This window comes from Dermochelys coriacea, chromosome 1 (assembly GCF_009764565.3).
Source record: "Dermochelys coriacea isolate rDerCor1 chromosome 1, rDerCor1.pri.v4, whole genome shotgun sequence".
In the NCBI taxonomy this organism is placed as follows: Eukaryota; Metazoa; Chordata; order Testudines; family Dermochelyidae; genus Dermochelys; species Dermochelys coriacea.
This window is the reverse complement of record NC_050068.2, coordinates 338,396,922-338,416,374: the sequence shown is the minus strand read 5'-3', so window position 1 is coordinate 338,416,374 and position 19,453 is coordinate 338,396,922. Positions and strand designations below refer to the sequence as shown.

General features: G+C 45.4%; 1 protein-coding gene across 12 annotated transcripts in view; it reads right to left on the bottom strand.

Annotated features, from left to right (window-relative positions):
• Positions 1-19,453, bottom strand: part of FRMD4A (FERM domain containing 4A) — a 545,903-nt gene that overhangs the window by 105,149 nt on the left and 421,301 nt on the right. For all 12 annotated transcript variants that reach the window (XM_038383022.2, XM_043498286.1, XM_043498253.1 and 9 more), the window contains one exon: positions 12,075-12,167. In XM_038383022.2, the coding sequence (XP_038238950.1) occupies positions 12,075-12,167 (93 nt within the window). The remainder of the gene's footprint in view (positions 1-12,074; positions 12,168-19,453) is intronic.

Here is a 19,453-nt window from a genome sequence, read left to right as displayed (position 1 = left end):
AGACCTGCAAATCCATAGTTATTCGCTTTATATCCACGGACCATGTTTGCGGATTGCATATTGGATGTGGATACAAATTTTGTATCCGCGCAGGGCTCTATTTACTTGCCATAAATGGAATTCTCCTCTCTATTGTTTTGGGGCCTGAATTCTGTACTACTGAAATCCACAGGAGCTTTTCCATTGGTTTCAATGGGCACAGGATCTGGCCCTTAATAAGTTGTGTGAAATAAATGCAAGTTGCAGTTAAAATCCAAAGCTATTTTTGTATAATTATTCTTGTACCATATGTGCTTCTAACATTACTATAGGGAGAGGAAACATATATACTCTGGATTCAAATAACGATTAAAGCACATTCTATATGTATTCTGTATTTTCATTGAAAGGGAAAAAATCAAATCATACTTCTGTCCACTCTGGTTCATGCTGATTTTTAAGTTGCACTACAATGGCAGATACAGCCCCCATCTAAACTACACTACAAACTGCACCAGAGGCAATTACAAGTGGGAAAGTGCCAGGGAAGTGCTGTCTGTATAATCAGGATCCATCAGAAAAAGAAAGACCCTTTAAAAATGCAGGCTTAAATTCAGTGCTGGTTTAAGCTGGTCCAGCTTCAGTGAAGTCTTAAACTCTGACCCTCCCAGATGATCTATGCCCGTGAGGAGCCCCCACTGAAGTCCGGGGGCTACTCACAGGGTCTGCCCGTATTAAGTAGTTAGCAGGGTTGGGGGCCTTAATTTGTAAGCTCTTTGCATGTGCTTATACAGTGCCACTCTAATCATGAGTGGGACCTTGGTACAGTGGGGCTCTTACCTTGACTAGGGTGATGGGTACTACTTCAATATGCACATTCAATAACAGTAATCCACAATCCTGAGTCTCCTCTGAAGACCCTTCAGAACTGCTTCTCTCTTGCCATATTATCCAAACTGTTTTACACATTCAGCTATGTCCTGAAAAGGAACTGTGTAAAACAGGCACCTTCTCATTAAGTCTGCTCTCTGCATGCATCTGAAGTTCCAGCTGCTGAAAACACCGACAAAATGATTGCTGTTGCTGGTGCCTGAGAGTCAATACCACAATGGAATGGAGACTAAATTCTACCCCACACATCACAGCTAAATGCTGACTGTGTGATCTTTCTTACTGGTGCTGAGGTAAGAAGAGAGAAGGGTTTGGTTTTCAGATCCCAAATGGAGTTTCGCAAAAAGAAAAGGAGGACTTGTGGCACCTTAGACACTAACAAATGTATTTGAGCATAAGCTTTCGTGAGCTACAGCTCACTTCATCGCATGCATTTGGTGGAAAATACAGAAAAAATGGAGTTTGTAGCACTGCCAGAGATCCTTGTTAGCGTCTTAGCTCAAAAACCAAGAACCTCCTGCTCAACGCTAGGGGGCAGTGTCGCATTTCTTGAAGCTGCAATGATGCTTTCTATGTGGGCACATACAAACCCCTTTGCCATGTAAAAGTGAGTCCCAGCATAACTGAGAGCTCGCACACGATACTTTAGATGCACAAAGAAAACCCAGTTCTCAAGTGACCTGCCTGGTGTAATGTATTCTGGGAAGGCGCTGGAGCAGACGCACCTCTCGAGAATACAATACATGAGCACAGGGAAATTGCTGTTTTTATTTAAAAGAAAATTGGTCTTTGCAGAGAACTCCTGTGCTCGGAATACCAGAACTGCAGCTCGTTCCCTTGAATTCACAGCCAGCACTGGAACAAGTGAGGGGGTGGGGTGGGAGAAGGCACTTTTATTTTTTTGTGCACACTGGTTATGATCCCTTCTTCCACCATCCATATTTCCAAATACATGGAAGGAGAATACACTTCACAATGACCAAATTGCTCTGATGAAGCAGGGAGGAAGAATGGCCCTGTGGTTAAAGCACTGAACTAAAACTCAGGTGATCTGGATTCAATTCCTGACTCTGCCACAGGCTTTCTGTATGACCCTGAGTAACTCTCTTTCGCTCTGTGCTGCTAGTCCCAGTCTGTAGAACAGGGATTATATTAATTCTTTCCCACACCCCTTGTCTATTTAGATTGTAATCTCTTCTGGGCAGGGACTTTTACTATGTGTCATATATTCATCCATTTTAAATCAGAAGGGACCATGCAGATCATCTAGTCGAACTTCCTGCATCACACAGGCCAAGCACATTACCCAGTATAACCCCAGCATCAAGCCCATAACTTCTGGCTGACTTGAGCATAGCTTTTAGAAAAGCATCTCTTTTTGGACAGTGCCTAGCACAATCAGGCCCACATCTCAGTTGGGGATATACATGCTATTGTAATATAAACAATAAATAATACTACATAGACAGCTAATTCCACTAGCCAGTAAGTGTTTCAAGGACAGTATAGTTCCCCATTCTTAGACCAGGAGGCATGAAATCTCCAAAGGGCTTTTGACTTCACAATCTACATTAAAAAGATCACGTTAATTACAATCCTGATTCTCCCTGTCCCCATCCCCTTGTCACATACTTCACCAAATACATTTTCTAAGCATTAATTAAATGGACCACTGAATATTGCACTGTGTAATGAACACAAAGAGCTTGTCTTGACGGCTACCTTTCAGTGGCAGGAAGATTATAGTGAGTGATGTGGATTCAGAAATCCTCCAATATCTATTACTACATCTGAACCGTTTAAAATTTCAACGGCACTAAAATCTATTAGTTGGGAGTGCACATCTGGCTCGAATCAGACCATGCTCATGTTAAATATTAGCAACTCACTCCTAAACAGCAAAGCCTCCGACATACCACGCAGTGATCAATGGCAATTTGTATCTCAACCAGCCAAAACATATTGCTGCTACAGTGTTTATTGCAAGCAACTGCAGAAATCCCAGATCTTCAGCTGATGGAAATTGGCATCGCTGCATGGACTTCACTGGAGTTATGCAGAGTTATAAGAGCTGAGGATAGGAGGGTGGGAGTGGGAGAGGGGAGAAGACAGTCAAAGGCATGAATGGCAATTAGGCGCCTAACTCCCATTGACTTTCAAGAGGAGTTAGGTGCCTAACTGCCATTTGGACCTTTGAAAATCTGCCCCCTGTTCCATTATCTCATCAGGAAGGTGCCTGATTCTGAGAGAGCCCCTCATCCCCAGTCTCCATTGCCCCTGATTATTATTTAATATACGTGTGTCTCAGTTTGCCCAAAGGTATTATGTGTTTAATAATAACACTTTCCTACTTCTCCTGGTTGTTGTGAACCTTAACTCATGCTTATGCACAGAGGTGGTCAAAAAGGTTTATGGAATGAAACTTGGCTTTTTGGACAAAACTGGTATAGATTTTTCCTTTTTTAATCAACGTTTTTCACTTGCAAGAAAATTTGAAAATAATTTTTTTGGAAAATGATTGAATAGTTTTCAAACACTTTCAAAAGTACTCTGTTTGCTTTGGTGGGGAAAAATAACCCACTTAGTTTTTTACTTCTTTCCTCTCTTTTTATATTCTTTAATCAGAGGCGGGGGGAGAAATACAGTTGGAGAGAGAGTGCACTCTAGTCCCCACTGAAGCAAACAAACAAACAAAAAACTAAAAAAAAAATCCTGTGAAAAGTTCCAAACAAAGGAACATTTTTTTTTTTGTTTCTTTCTAACCTATATATTTTCCTTTTTCCCCCCCATCAGCTCTATTGTGCAGTACATTCAGCTCCTAGGACGGAAGGCACAGGACAAGGGCAAAACATGCCCTGCTGGCCTGAAAAATCTATGAACGTTTCTCTTCTCAGTGGGATGCAATGTAAAGCTCTCAAAGAAGCAGAGACGCTCAGGTTTATAAACAAAATAATAGATAAAATTGGATTCAGTGTCCACTTCCCTGAATGGGGAGAGCTATCCGTTTGCAGTGTTTAGGATCTGGCCTGTAGTTTCCCTGCCATGTCATTTAAAACCTCAGTGGATAATATGGAGCGAATGGGATGATTTGCTCTCTGCAAAAATAAATTGTATGTATGAGCACATCAGATGGAGATGCTGTTACACCTAGCATCTTGTGGCAAATGATTATCTTAGACAGCTCAAAGTGCTGGGCTGCTTTTATGTTCAAACCCCATGTGTTAATGTTCATGGATGCACACTTTAAGTGTTGACATTTAAAGCACACAATGTTCCTTGGGAGGGAAAAATGACCCTGCTGCAGATCTGCTAAGTAATCAGACAGAAACAAATATGAAAATCCAAAGCAGTGACAGCCCCTTCCATCTCCCCTCTCTGGTGGAACCCTCACATCAATTTTAGCATTGAATGCCTCCCTCCTTTGAAGACTGGGAAAGTGGGGTTCCACCCCCTCACTTGGTGCTGTTCTCTTTCCATACCAGATACCAGCAATCAAAGCTAATGACAGGCAATTTAGTATGTGGGAGATGGGGCTTGGGAAGAGGGAGCATTATTTGCTTTCATTTGGTCACATGGTGGCTGCAACATTTAGTTTTACTTGGAAGGTGAATGCAATCCTACTAAGAGAGTGATTTGAGCCTAGAAAGCCAGGGCTATTATTTGACCAGAGCCAACGTGTTTTTCCCCTCCCTATCCTCTTCCTGTATCACATGCTATCAAGCCACTGCACATTTTCCATACTTACACCATCTCTGGAGCATTGACCAAAAATCCATCTAGAAGCTGGGGCAGACCGCGCTGGGAACTGGGAGCCTTGGCTCTCAGGTTTCTTCCTGACATGTGGGGTGGCTTGGGAAGATCTCTTAATCCTCTTAATCCTGTGCCAGAGTTTAACTGTCTAAAATGGGGAGATTAATATGAACTGACAGGCAGGGGCCTACTTCACAGGGGCAGCGTGAGGTCTGATAGGGCCAGATACCCTTCTGAACTGCATGTTAAGGGGGACCTACATAGTCCCGATCCAAAAGCCACTGAAGCCAATCAAAAGACCCCCATTGGCTTCAGTGAGCCATATCCACATCTTCCCCTTACCCTATGGAAGTGTGTGTGTGGGGAAGGTGGGGTGGCCAACTACCTCAGGGGCAGCATTCGCCCCATAGCCTTCCATGGGACCTGGGGAAGGAGTTCTTTGGGCCCAGAAACCACAATGGGAGGGGATGGTCTGGGAGGAAGGAACAAGTGGACTGAGTACCTGTATGGGGGCACGTACATTGTTGCTTCCAGCATCCAATGGTGAGAGGAGTGGAAAGTTAGATAGAGTCTCTGGCTGCATATTTCCCCAATGGAGCCTCCTCTCAGTTGGGGAACCCCCCCTTAAAGGAGCAGGGCAGAGATGACGAGAGGTTCTATAAATGTACCATTGTAAAAGCTGCATGTTACATGGGCAGGCAAGAAGGGAGGAACTGGGAGATGTTTCAGGCAGGTGCTCATTCCACTACAATGTTTAGGTGGGACATCAAGCAGCCTGTGCACAGGTGCTTAGTGAGTCCCCCAGCTGTGCTGAGCATAGACCTGCCAGAATCACCTGATGGAAAACGACGGAGCGGCACAACGTAGCGAGGTGTGTTCTGGCCAGAGGGGGTTGTCCCTGAAAGGCATCCTGGAGCCCTGACTCTGCACCTGACTCTGGTGCTGGGGAGTCCCCACAAGCACAGACACGTTGGTGGAGAGAGCGATTGGCTGAGCAGGTACTGAGAACTAGAAGGCAGGGCTAGTGCAAACAATCACCTCCCCCATCTCCTCTCCAACAGCCAATTTACAACAGAATCTAAGTGGAAAAAGAGGGTCTGAATGGGAATTTCCCATGCTGTCTCTTAAACTCCATGGCCCATTGTTCGACTTCCAAGTCAGATAGTCTTAGTTCTTCCACCAACAGTCACTTCCCAACCACAGATGAACCTGAGAGGGTGCCCTGTACTTCATAACACCACTGCTTTGCACCTATGGAGCACCTTTCATTCGAAGATCTCAAAGCAGTTTAGAAGTTTAATCACTTAAGCTTCAGAACATCCCTTTGATATAATTCACGTATCCATTTTACAGATGGACACACTGACCAGAAATCTTTTGGGTGAAATCCTGGTCCCACTGAAGCCAATGTCAGCTTTGCCATTTATCTCAATGGGGTCAGGATTTCACCCTTTGAAGCTGGTCTGGTTTCGAGCTCAGAATGTCTGGTTTCAATTCCTTGCTGTTACTGACTCATGGGATCAGTGTCTCCAGTGCCTGGCGTCTCGTGTAACATGCCATGAATGAAACACTCTCAAAGAAGCTCTACCCACTAGCTTATACAGGTGGTAGCACTGCATACCCACTCTGTACAGACATAACTGAACAAGGTGAAGGGCAGTGGAGGTGGTGACTATGTGATTTTAACCAAGTCTCTGTTTTAATGCATTAGCTTAAGTATTAATTTAGATAAACAATAGGTACAAATCTCATACTGACAGCTTTCCCATCTATTGTTTTTGTATAGTGCCTCTCACTACATTAACTAAGAGCTTCATAAACGCCACACAATCTTGCCAACACTTGAAACTTCAAAATGTGGCTTATAGGATTGAGTTTTTACATTACTTTTTTTTTTGCTGAAAGACTCACTGTAAAGGAAAAAGTGAAAACTACTTATCCCATTCTCTAAACACAGCTCACTTATATAAAATGTATTCCCAGTTAAGCAAAAGGCAGAAATTACATTAGGGGACTCTAGAGTGAAACTGCTTTTAAGATACGTGTTTAATGGATGGCTAAGTCCAGAACACAGAGATGTGTGTTAAGTAGCAAAGTCCCCATTAGTTCCTTTGTTCAAGCAAAGGTCAGTCCTCACACAAGTAAATCTTCTGGACGGAAGTTTCTCAAGCCTTAAAACAGACTCAGAGGAGTGGAGCTTTCCCACAGGCCATTTATTACACCTTCCCCATGGTGACTAAAACATGGGGCCATCCTGGGAAGGCAGTGATAAATTATCTGCAGGGTCTTTTTGCTTTCAGCAAGATGCAAACAAAGTCTGAGTTACTGTATTTATACACGGTGGCTAGACAAGCTACATATTCACTCGGGTGAGTGCCAAGCTTTTTCCCTGAGCACAGACAGGCCTGGTGCACACTGTACAAAGAACCCTGTTTACATGCAGCTGTGGAAAATCTGGTTTATGGCACTGCTTAGCCAGCGTTTGTGGAAGAGGCAGGTCCAATCATGGGGAACCTGGGTTGGCAGCTAGATTGGACCTGGTCATGAAGACAGATTTAACAAAGTTTTATTGTTATTGTTATTTATATAGCATCATATCCATGCATGGTATTGTACAGACATAGCGAGATATGGGGGTAGAGTCTATTCCCCCCCGCACATGCCCCACTGATCTGAGCAGAAACTGGCTACAGGTCTGGTGCTGTGGATTCCCCATAGGCACAGAGCTGATTAAGCTGGCTCCAACACCTTCCTCCCCACAGCTCCAGGTGCAGATGGGATGTTGGGGTGTATAGGGGCAGAGAGGGGGTTACCTCACAGCTCCGGCACAGGGAGAGGGAATGCCTCGTGCCCAGTCTGGTGGCTGGTCCCTTAGGGATCTTGCCTGCTGGTGTCAAACATTTCCTTTGTCCTGTCTATTTAGACTGTAAGCAATCTGGGGTAGGGACTGGCTCTTCCTCTGTGTATGGCCAGAGCCTAGTACAAGGGGTCCTCTGGGTTCTACTGTCATAGGCACAAAGGCTGGTGAAGAGTATCTGCTGCGTTTCCATTAAAATACAATGGGAAAGCACTGCTCCCTGGATTGTGAAACTTATTTTGATTGCCCCGTTTTAATATCTCATCATTAGTCCTTTGGCTCTGATCTCTGTGAATGCTGCTTCTATCCCACCTCAGTGGGCATAAGAGAGAGAGACAGGCCCTGAGGGGAGAAGGAACTTCTGGCAATGCAATGGAATGAGGCATTACACTATAAACTGTCCGCTCTCACCTAAGCATCAGTTTCCTGCCTCCCTTTCTCCAGCCTTACAGCCTGGTCCAGAAATGTATTCAGTGGCCATCATCACTAATCCTCCTCCCCTCACCCAAAAAAGGGAAAACCTCTGAATGTTGCATTCAATTCTTTCCGGTGGCGAACACTGTAGATGGACAAACGGCACCCGTTACATGCGAGATGAATACATTACTTTGGTTAATTTAGTGCGGTTACATTCACACCTCTATCTTCACAACACAGCAGGCTGCTGTCAGCACCACCCCCAATCTAATTTCTCAAAGACAAGAGAAAGCCAGCAGAAGCGAATGACACAAATAACAATGATGCGTTGTGATCACTGCTTAAGTGACTCAAGCAAGGTTGAGGACTCAGAGCTCCAGGGAACAATGTCCCATATTTATCCTCTAGCCAGCACTGGGAGCAATGGGGCGTTTCAGCAACAAGAAGAAAGGTCTATCTAGCCCCACGGACATTGCATTCATTAGTAGTTCATTCTCACCCTTCCACAGTGACAGCCACGCCCCGATGGTTTTGATTTTTTTGATATCAGCCCTTTTCTAATGGTGGAATATTGTTTTAAACACTGGATTTGGCAAAGATTGAAAAACTAAAGCAGCTGAAGGCCTAGTCTGGTCTGGACATTTATCCTGGTGCCAGACATTCATGGCCAGCCATCCATGCAAGCCCCCAGTGTTGACTGGCAAAGCCACTATTAGTACTGGTGGAGCTAAGCTGTGCTTGAAAGCAGCACAAGTGTAAACAGCAGCTTATAGTGGTCTGTCCTGCGTTCACTAGGGGTCACACCAGGACAGCTACACTGAGCCACCAATGGCTGGAGTCAGGGCAAATCTCCATTGTGGACAGAATACAAGGTAAAGCTAAATTACAGACAGCAGCACATCTGAACCTTGTGCTATTGATTTCATTGAGGTATCTTACAATACACTTGTAGCCATTTCATCCTACAGCAGCCCTAGTTACCCAGGAGTGCAACCCTCACTTGCTATATTTAGGGTTTCTGACCTCCCTTCCCATGCTGAATTAACCCAGCTGGTAACAATCAACCTACATTGTAGGCTTCATCTGAAATGGACATTCCTTTGGGGGATCAAAGCTCTGCCATAGATACAAGCTATTGGCTTCCATGGGGCTGGAGTGTTACCGATTCCTTCGCAGCACCCCAGGTCCTCCCCCAACCACAGGATGAATATTCTGATTTAGCATAGCTACTTCTGCAGAGAATGATTAATGGCTGCAGCGCAACGAGTGGAGTCTGGAATCCTCACCAAAAGGACATCGCACTGGAGAAAGGAATGAGTTCTACTGACTGTTTCTTAATGTCAATTAATAAAACGGAAATGAATCTCCAAAAGATAAACCATTCACACACTATCTATTCCCTGCTCACATATTCCCTGAATAGGAATTACTAACCTCCCATGACATCCAGACCATTGTTTCAGACTGGGGATTGCAAATCAAGACAAAATTCACTTTCTAATGGTCCACTTTATCTGGGCCCTGGTCCTCTCTCACCCAGAATACGGTGACCTACTCATCTCCAGGGGCCCCAGGTCTGAACTCTTCCTCCTGCATCTCAAAGAGAGATCACAGTGCTGCTACATCTTCCTTTCCCTTTGCATAGATAACATCACCCCCTATACTTTTCGAATCTCTCCATTGATTCACTGTGTCTTGCCTCTTAATGCCCTCATCCATCTGATATTGCGGTCTCTCTTTCCTAATCTTAGCTTCATGGCTTCTGACATGCTGCTCTCTGTGTGCGGTACAGTTTCTATGTCATCTGCCAACATACGGTTCTCAAATATCTCCCTAAAAATCTACCTCTGCAACCAATCCCTCCTGCTTCTATCAGTCCTCTCCATACACTCCCTGGATCTTTGTCATAAATCTCGGTTTCTCTGCCTTTTTTTCATTGTAAGCTCTTTGGGACTGGGAAAGGGTTTTACCTGTTTGTAAAAAAAGCATGGGGGCTTATGATGCATATTAAAACACAGCACCATAACATAATATCATGGGACAGTTCACATCTGACCAACCAGTTCTGCCCTCTCAGTGCACCTCCCATTCGAAACCTTACCAAGAAGTACTGTATAAAAACCTAAGACAGAGAGAGACACTGACGTCAGTGGGAATTGACTAAGTGACTGAGGAGAAAATTGGGCCCTTGGGAACAAATACTACCACGACTAACTCCTGTGCCGCCCCACTGATTTCCATAGGGAGGCACGTCAGAGTAGATTATTGGTAATGTAATCAGATGAAAGTGCAAGAACACAAGGCAGGTTTTACTGAGAAATGCTGTGCTGTGTAGCGAGGGTGGGGGACTGTGGCATTATTCCAGAGAGTTCAGATTAACTAAAAGGTAGAGAAATTCTCCCTGACAAAGACGTTACTGTTTTCATACTCTCAGTCTGCAGGGTATATTTTCCTCTCCGCCCAAAGCTTTTTAAATTTGGAGCAATTTAGACAGTGAAGTGTCTCAGGTGGGCACTTGACCCATCAAAACTGCTGTAGGCATTTTAAGGATAAAAAAAACCAATGATTTTCACACGAAATACAAGAGTTCTATCTTAGTTTCACCTTCCTGCAAATTACTATTTAACCGCTCTTTATCCAGGTCTTTACTGGTTTCATATTCTGGGCAAATGACATTTAAAATATCAGAGGATAAACACATGCTCCTTAAATACCAGTAAACAGAATTCTCTGTAATGAAGATCTGGTGTACTGAATTAGTCACGTTGATATCCCGGATTAGGGTCCGCGTGTTAAGCCAGGCTCTGTCCATTGTAAGTATACAGCAGTGATAATACAAGAGAGATATTTGCAAGCACATTCAACCTTCTACAATGATGGCGTCACTAACACCACAGTAGGTAACGTGCCATATACATTAAAGAATAACAAAGCTGCAGACACCTAAGGCAGGGGTTCTCAAGGGACCCTTCAGGGAATCACGAGGTTATTACATGGGGGGTCACGAGCTGAAACCTCCACCCCAAACCCCGCTTTGCCTCCAACATTTATAATGGTGTTAAATATATTAAAAAGTGTTTTTAATTTATAAGGGGGACGTGTCAGTGACAGAGGGGATAGAACACAGATTCTAACTACTTGATTAAGGAAGGATCTCCTTTAGCTACTAGCAGTAGAGGGCCAGGTAAACCAACGTGCATTCCTCAGATGGGGAAGGAAAAATAAAGTCCCCAGCTACAGGACTCTCCAAACCCCTTTTTTCAGGGCTCAAAACCAGAACAAACCAACCCAAAGTACTGGGTAACCAATGCCTTCCACCGGCTGGCATGGGAGAGGACAAACCCTTCTGTCTATTGCTACCTTTGTAGCAGCCACCCCTTTCTTTTGGCCGAGATCAGCCATGGGATAGGCTGGAATGCAATAACCTTTGCGTGCTAGAGAGCCTTTACACCTTGCCATAGACCTCTGCTGCACAGATGGGATGCAGCTAGATAGTAAACTAAAGGTAAGTAATCCATTACTGTCTCTCGAGCCTGCTGGTATCCCACTACCTTTCATGTTATAGCACAATGTACTCATTACCACCACAGAGGATAGTGGAGCCCACTGCTCAGTGTGCATCTCTGGCCTCTGAACATGGACTTTTCACCAGTGGTCACAGAAATACCTGGGGTCCTTCATTTAATGCTGAACTACTGTACTGATCCACAGCTCTAAGGAGGTTTCTTTCCTCACCCACAGTGGAATGGTCTCTTGGTTACAATATCCTGCCCTATGACATCAAATGAGGGTTTTCACAAGACCTATAGGGTAACACTTGTTTTGTTTTGTTTTTAACATCAGAATGGCTATTCTGTGTCAGATCAAAGGGCAAGTCAGTCTACACTACAAAATTAATTCGACTTATATAGGGCCCGATTTCCCCTCATACTGGGGATTTCCCTCTGTGTAACTCCACTGACTACAGTGGGGTTACTCCTAATTGACACTGGTGTGAACAAAAGAAGAATGACACCCAGATCAAAAAGAGCCTCAGTAAACAATTATTGTCATTTTTACATGCACTTTGCGGAGCCTTATGAAAAGCAAAACAAGAACAGAAAGGCCCACTTTGTTGACCTCTAGGAAATGTGTCATTTTAATTGTGTTCCATGGGGCCTGCTGGCAATCACACACTTACCTGACACAGAAGTACAAAACAACCGGTCCTGACTTTTTGGGAAAGTCATGTTCTAGCACTCTACGGTCCAGCTGAAGCCAATTTAAATGTCCCCTGACAAGAGAAGAAAAGAGGTACTTACTTAGTTTACATTAACAACAAGAGACTGCTTGCTACTCACTGTAATGAGGGCTAAGGTGTTAAAACACACACACACACACAAAGAACTGTAATGCATACTATTTGCCTTAGGCTATATTGTATGATATTTGAGAAACCCACATAAAATGTGCGGAGAAAAGAGGTGACATCATCTTGGCAACATTTCAGTCTAAATATTTAACACAAAGTTGTCTGTCAGGGTGAAAGCTGGTAGCATGGAACAAAAGCACAAATGACCAAAAAGATAAGAACTTCACCTTTTATTACAGTGCCCCTGGTGTGGCGCCATAATTAAAAGTCTGTCAGGATTTCCATTAAAAATCCTTATTGCTAAGAGTTCGTACAATGCCAGTAATATTTCACTCATGGCTAAACCCAGCCGTACAAAGTCTCAGACATTTTATTTGCCACCCCGTTCGCCTCTGAATAATGCCTGCCAAGCTCTTCTTTTTCCTCCTTCAAAGAGCTCCTGAAAAACACAGCTGTTCCATGGAGCCTCCTAGCTCTAATTACCACATGCTGCTCGCTTGTGTCTGGATGGTACCTGCCTCTATTGTTTTTGTCTCTAATTTATCCATTTGTGCCTTTATGTAACGAGCTTTCCTGGGCTGGAGTACTGTTCTTTGTCACGTTCTACACATTGTGAAGTGCCGTGTACACATACAGCGTTATAGAAAAATCATTATTTATATTACAAAAAGAACAGGAGTACTTGTGGCACCTTAGCGGATACAGACCAACACGGCTGCTACTCTGAAACCTATTTATATTACAGTACCCACCAAATGAGAGCAAGGCCTCACTGAGCTAGGCACTGCACAAAACACATAAGATGAAATGCTGGCCCCAATGAAGTCAATGAGCCCGGATTTCAACTATAGGAATTTTGCTATTGATTTCAGTGGGGCTAGGATTTCACTTGTGGTGAGAAAGCGTCCCTGCCCTGAAGAACTTACACTCTAAACACTCAAGAAGAAAGAGATGCAGTGACTCATCCAAGATCACACACCAAGTCATCAACAGAACTAGGAATAGAGCCCAGGTCTCCTGAATCCTAGGCCACTGCACTACAGGATCTCTCACTGCTTATTATTCTTCACAAAACTATTTGCATTTTACAGATGGGAAAGGCAGACACAGAGGGCCAGATTTATAAAAGTATTTAGGCACCTAAAGATACAGATCAGCACCCCACTGGATTTACAAAGCACCTAAGAAGGTTAGGCACTTAACTCCTAGTGAAGTCCACTGCACTATCCTGCCTCAGTATCAAAAATAAAAAATCACTGCTGTAGACTATAGCAATGAAAGAGGAGCCATAGAGATCATTTAGCTCTTCAAAGTCCAGAAATGGGTGGGGTGATCCAGCATGGCCAGAGGGCAGTAGGAGAGTGTTAGATGGGAGCCTTATTCCCTATAGAGGGAAGAAAGTTTGCTATAGATTAATTAAAGCACCTGAAGCCAATTAGAGCACCTGGAAGCCAGTCACCTGATAAGCCCCCCTCCCCGCTTCAAATGGACAAGGGAAGGAGTTGAGGCAGAAAGGATTGGTGTTGGAGCAGAGAGCAGTTTGGAGGGAAGTAGAGAAGAGTTTGGAGAAGTGCTGTGGTGGGCTAAGAAGACCAAGATCCTAGGTAAAGGGATGCCTGGTTTGTGCAGAGGGAGGGTAGGAAGCCCCACAAGCTGAAGGGGAGGAGAAGGAAGTAGTCAAGGGGAAGGAACTGCTAGTTCAAGCAGTTTACTGCTATCCCTAGGGCCCCTGGGCTGGGACCTGGAGTAGAGGGTGAGCCCATCCCTCTCCACTCCCCTCCTCTAGGATGCTAGGGGGGCAGTTAATACTCTAGTTCAGGGGCAAGAAATAGTGCCCTGAACCCTCCCCAAGAAGAGAAAGTGTGAGACCCATCAAAATAGTGCTGGCAATTTGCCACAGTAGTTACTATCCATGAGGAACTAGGGCAATTACAATCTTTTTGTGCCAATTTCCCTAGAGTTCTACCATTGCTCTCCCTGCCTGTCTCAACTAGGGACAGTCTCCACATTCTGTGAGGTTCACCTTTCTGAACCTTCCCTCTCAAAATGTTTTTGTTTGAGCTACAAACCCAATTCAAGTTCCCAAACTTTCTCTGCTTGTGATTTCAGCCTGTGTGTTTTTTCAAAGTTTGTTCAATGTTTTTTTTTTTTCCAGTTAATGGAAGCTTGTGACGGGTGCTAGGGATTGAAACACTCACCCAGCCCCTGACTAGCACAAGTGGGTGCCCTATGCACAGTGTAAACACTATGGCCAAGATTTTCAAAAATGACTAGTTATTGTGTGTGCCCAGCTCAAGAGCCCTTAAAGAGGCCTGATTTTCAGAGGGTGGGGGGTCAGCACCTTCTGAGAAATCGGGCCCCCTTTAAGGTGTCTCAAGTTAGGCACCGAAAGCCTGAGGCACCCAAAATCATGAGTCGCTTATGAACATTTTGGACTATTTTTTTATGCACATTTTCCCAGCTGTTATTCTCTATTTGCAAAAAGAAAAGGAGTACTTGTGGCACCTTAGAGACTAACAAATTTATTTGAGCATAAGCTTTTGTAAGCTACAGTACTCCTTTTTCTTTTATCTATAGTATCCCTTAAGTGAAACATGAATCCAGTGATGCTAAAACTTAGACTGGACTTTAGAAGCCACATTATATGAGGAGGTTGAAATTAGACAAGCGTATCTATTACTACTTAAACTGTTAAAAAGCAAGCATTCAATAAACTAGGGCCCATGTACAAAACGCTATCAAAAGCAAGGAAGAGCAACCCTAAGGCCACCGATCTGTCCGCAGCCTCTCCTGTTGCCTCTGTGTTACTAGGTTGGTCATAGTATCTGATGGCATTACACACCAGGAGCCAATCTCCTATTGAAATCAATGTGTTGATGGAGGACTTGCTGTGTAAGTCCTATGGGTTTCTTCAAGGGGAAGATCCAAGTTTGCCTTACATGTGCAACAATCCCCAACCACAGTCAAAAATACTGAGGGCAGAAAACAGCCATAAGCTTTAGGTGGTTGCTTCTTTTGGAAAGAATCATTCTATCTGCATTTTAGCCTAAGGAACTGGGTTAATCGGTGCAAAAGAATATATATATTTAATATTCCCTGTGTATTGCTGCCTGTATTGCACGAGTATCAAAGAGGTGGCAAGAAGAGAAGGCAGGAAAGCCAGCCACAAAACTAGTGCATCGAACAATTTTTAACATGCTCATCTCCCTTGTACCCAAGTGCAAAGAACTCTGTTGTTCTTTCACAAGGGAAATGATATCCACGGTTACCACTTAAAATGTTTAGCAAGGACTGCCTTATAGCAGATCACCACTTACCCTCTGCTTTTTCAAGCACACACATGCACCCTCTGACAAGTGTAAAACAGCTGCCAGAATCTGCTGCCGGCTACCAAGGGGCCAGATTCTGATATGCCATACAGCACTTTACTGCGCAAGTGGTCTCATTGTTGTACTCCTGGAGAAAGATGCTATTCAACACAATTAAGGGCATCAGAATCTGGCCTAGATATCTACTAGTCTTGATGTTTTTAAGTAACCACTAAGCAGCTTGCACAAAGAACCCGTGATATGCTCCAGCAAGGAAACGCTTCTCCAATACAATTTAATAAGAGGCACGTGACAGCTTTTGTCTTTATCTGCATTGGTTTTTGTGCTTAAGAATTTACATCAGTGGAATCACCAGTAATAGTCCAAACTGCACAGGCTCTACCCCGTCACAGAGGGGCTTGTATATTATTATTTAGTTAATCTTTTCTGAAACCTAGGTCATTTTTTGTTGTTGTCCCTGGAAGCTGTCAGGGTTACTTCCCCACTCTGAACTCTAGGGTACAGATGTGGGGACCTGCATGAAAGATCTCCTAAGCTTATTCTTACCAGCTTAAGTTAAAAACTTCCCCAAGGTAAAAACTTTGCCTTGTCCTTGAACAATATGCTGCCACCACCAAGCGTTTTAAACAAAGAACAGGGAAAGAAACCACTTGGAGACATCTTCCCCTAAAATATCCCCCAAGCCCTACACCCCCTTTCCTGGGGAAGGCTTGCTTATAATCCTCACCAATTTGTAAAGGTGAACACAGACCCAATCCTTGGATCTTAAGAACAATGAAAAATCAATCAGGTTCTTAAAAGAAGAATTTTAATTAAAGAAAAGGTAAAAGAATCAGCTCTGTAAAATCAGGATGGAAAATACTTTACAGGGTATTCAGATTCAAAACACAGAGGATCCCCCTCTGGGCAAAACCTTAGTTACAGAAAACAGGAATAAACTCCCTCTTAACACAGGGAAAATTCACATAAAACAAAAGATAAATTAATCCGCCTTGCCTGGTTTACCTATACTGGTTGCAATATTGGAGACTTGGATTAGGATGGGTTGGAGAAGATGGATTTCTGTCTGGCCTCTCTCAGGCCCAAGAGAGAACAACCAGGTAAACAAAGAGCACAAACCAAAGCCTTCCCCCCGCCCCAAGATTTGAAAGTATCTTGTTCCCTTATTGGTCCTTTGGGTCAGGTGCCAGCCAGGTTAGCTGAGCTTCTTAACCCTTTACAGGTAACAGGATGATGCCTCTGGCCAGGAGGGATTTTATAACAGTGTATACAGAAAGGTGGTTACCCTTCCCTTTCTATTTATGACAGAAGCATTGGAGTTAAATTGCTGTGTCAATAACAAATATGTAGCAAACAGAAATGGAGCACATTTATTTTATGGACTGAGTATAGATTTTTTGGCATGTAGTCTGGGCACTTGCAATTGCATAGAGTAGTTTCCATTTTCTCCCATCGGGGTTTTCCATAGAAAGCAGCATGTCAATGAACACTTTGCCTCAAGGTGGATCCAGTTATAAAGATGTACTGTCTAGTGTCCAGTTTTATAGCAAGTGGATCTACATTTTTTTAGTGTGCATAAAGCACTTTGAGATCTGTGGATTAATAGCTTGACCTACCTCCCTTTCAAGTCAAACTTCCATTCATTCCGGCAGGACAGGATTAAGGCCTGACTGCACTAATAATCTGTAGGATTTCTATATTATTATTATTATTGCAACTGCCATCAACTACTACAGCAGAACCCTATTAAAATTAAGCCCATGTTTCCCCAGAGTTAGGGCTATATCCTTGTCTTTGATGGAAAACTCATGGGAGGGAGACGGAGGGTCTAGGAAGCTGCACAGGATTCATGGTGCAGATTCAGTACAACAGTGGAGTCAGTAACATAGAAACTGCCATAATGATTAGGACTAGTAGCCCATTTCAGAAGAGCTGCATGGTCTATTGGCTGGGCCACTGAATGAGGTATCAAGAGACCTGGGGCCTCTTCCGAGCTCAGCTGCTGATTCACTACGTGACCTTCATCAAGTCACTTTATCTCTCTGTGCCTGTGTTTCCCCTCCCATCTTTGATCTCTCGTCTAATTAGACTTCAAGCTCTTTGAGGCAGGGACAGTTTGTACTGTTTGTACAGAGCCTGGCACAGCCTCCAGCACTACTGAAATACAAATAATAATCCTAGCACTGACGGGTCGGTACCAGACGCTTCAGAGGAAATTTCTTCTTCATCCAGGCCAGTTGTTCTCAACCTATTTATCACTGTGGGCCGTATATGTGGCCCACAATGTGTTACGTGGCCGCAGGTTGAGAACCACAGTGTCCCCCGCTAAACCACCCCACAAACCCCTATGCCCAGCGCCCCCAACCCGGAGACCTCTCCACAGAGCGGGGCCAAGAAGCTGGGACCCAGACCCTGCCGAGTACGAGGCTGAGCAGCTGGGACCCTAGACCCAGTGGTGAGCTGCAGCTGGCTTGCACCGGTTCGCTAGAACCGGTTGTTAAATTTAGAAGCCCTTTTAGAACCGGTTGTTCCGCGAGCACCCAAGGGGAAAATTTGGTGGGTACAAAGCACCCATCAGCAGCTCCCCACCCTGCCCCAGCTCACCTCCCCTCCGCCTCCACCTCCTCCCCTGAATGCGCTGCGCCGCTCTGCTTCTCCACCGTCCACCTCCCCCAGGCTTCCCACGAATCAGCTGTTTGTGCGGGAAGCCGGGGCTGAGAAGCAGGTGGGCAGCTTCACACTCGGGCCCAGGGAAGCGGAGGTGAGCTCGGGCGGGGGGGTGGGCGTGAGGAGGGCTGCCCGTGCTGCAGCTGGTAACCCGGGGGGGGCACGTGCAGGGGAACCGCTCCCCGCCCCAGCTCACCTCCGCCACCCTCGGCCTGAGCGGGAAGCTGCGGTCTGCTTCTCAGCCCTCCCCGGCTTCCCGCCGAACAGCTGATTCATGGGAAGCTGGGGCGCGGAGAAGCACAGCAGGGTGGTGGGTTCAGGGGAGGAGGCGGAGCGGAGGTGAGCTGGGGCTGGGCATGGGGCGTGGAGCTGCCAGTGGGTGCTCTGCACCCACCAAATTTTCCCCGTGGGTGCTCCAGCCCCGGAGTACCCACAGAGTCAGCACCTAAGGCGCCACTTTTGATGTGATCAGTGGGGGAGTAGCCACTCCCCAGATCCCCCCTAGCTATGCTCCCCCACCCCTAGGAGCCAGAGGGACCTGCTAGATGCTTCCTGGGAGCTGCCCCAGGTAAGAACCGCCGGGACTCGCCCCCTGCAGGTCCTTCTGGCTCTTAGGGGTGGGTGGGCACCCACTACGGTGGCCCACGAGACCCTCCTACCCAGATCTGGCGGCAGTTGGGATGGGGGTGGATGGGGCTGGGGTCCTGGGGGGCGGGGGTGGGCAACGACCCCCTCGGGGGGTGAGGAGGGAACTGGTTAAGATTTTGGCTGCTCATCACTGCACAGACCCTGCTGTATACAGATTGGGCAGATGGGATCTGGATTCTGGAACTCGCTGTGCATGGGGTCAGGCAGCCAGGACCTGGATTTTTTTCCCTACACACAGCTGGGCCGCAGCTGTGTGCTAATTGGGCCACGGGTTGAGAACCACTGCACCAGGCAACTAGTGGTTAGTTTATGCCCTGGTACTGGAGGGTTCCAATACACGTTTTTATCCTATGCGATGTGGCTGAGGTGGCTCCCCTTGCTCAGCTGGACCCACTCTGGTAAGAGGTTAGGGGCCTGCTTCAAAACCCAATGACTTCAGTGGGCGTGGGATCAGGTCCTGCAACAGGAAATGGGGAACAGCATGCCGTGGGAATAACCTGCAGTTTTGTAGGGGCTGAACAACCCCTGATGCAGACCTGCACCCAGCTCTAAGGCTTGACTGCA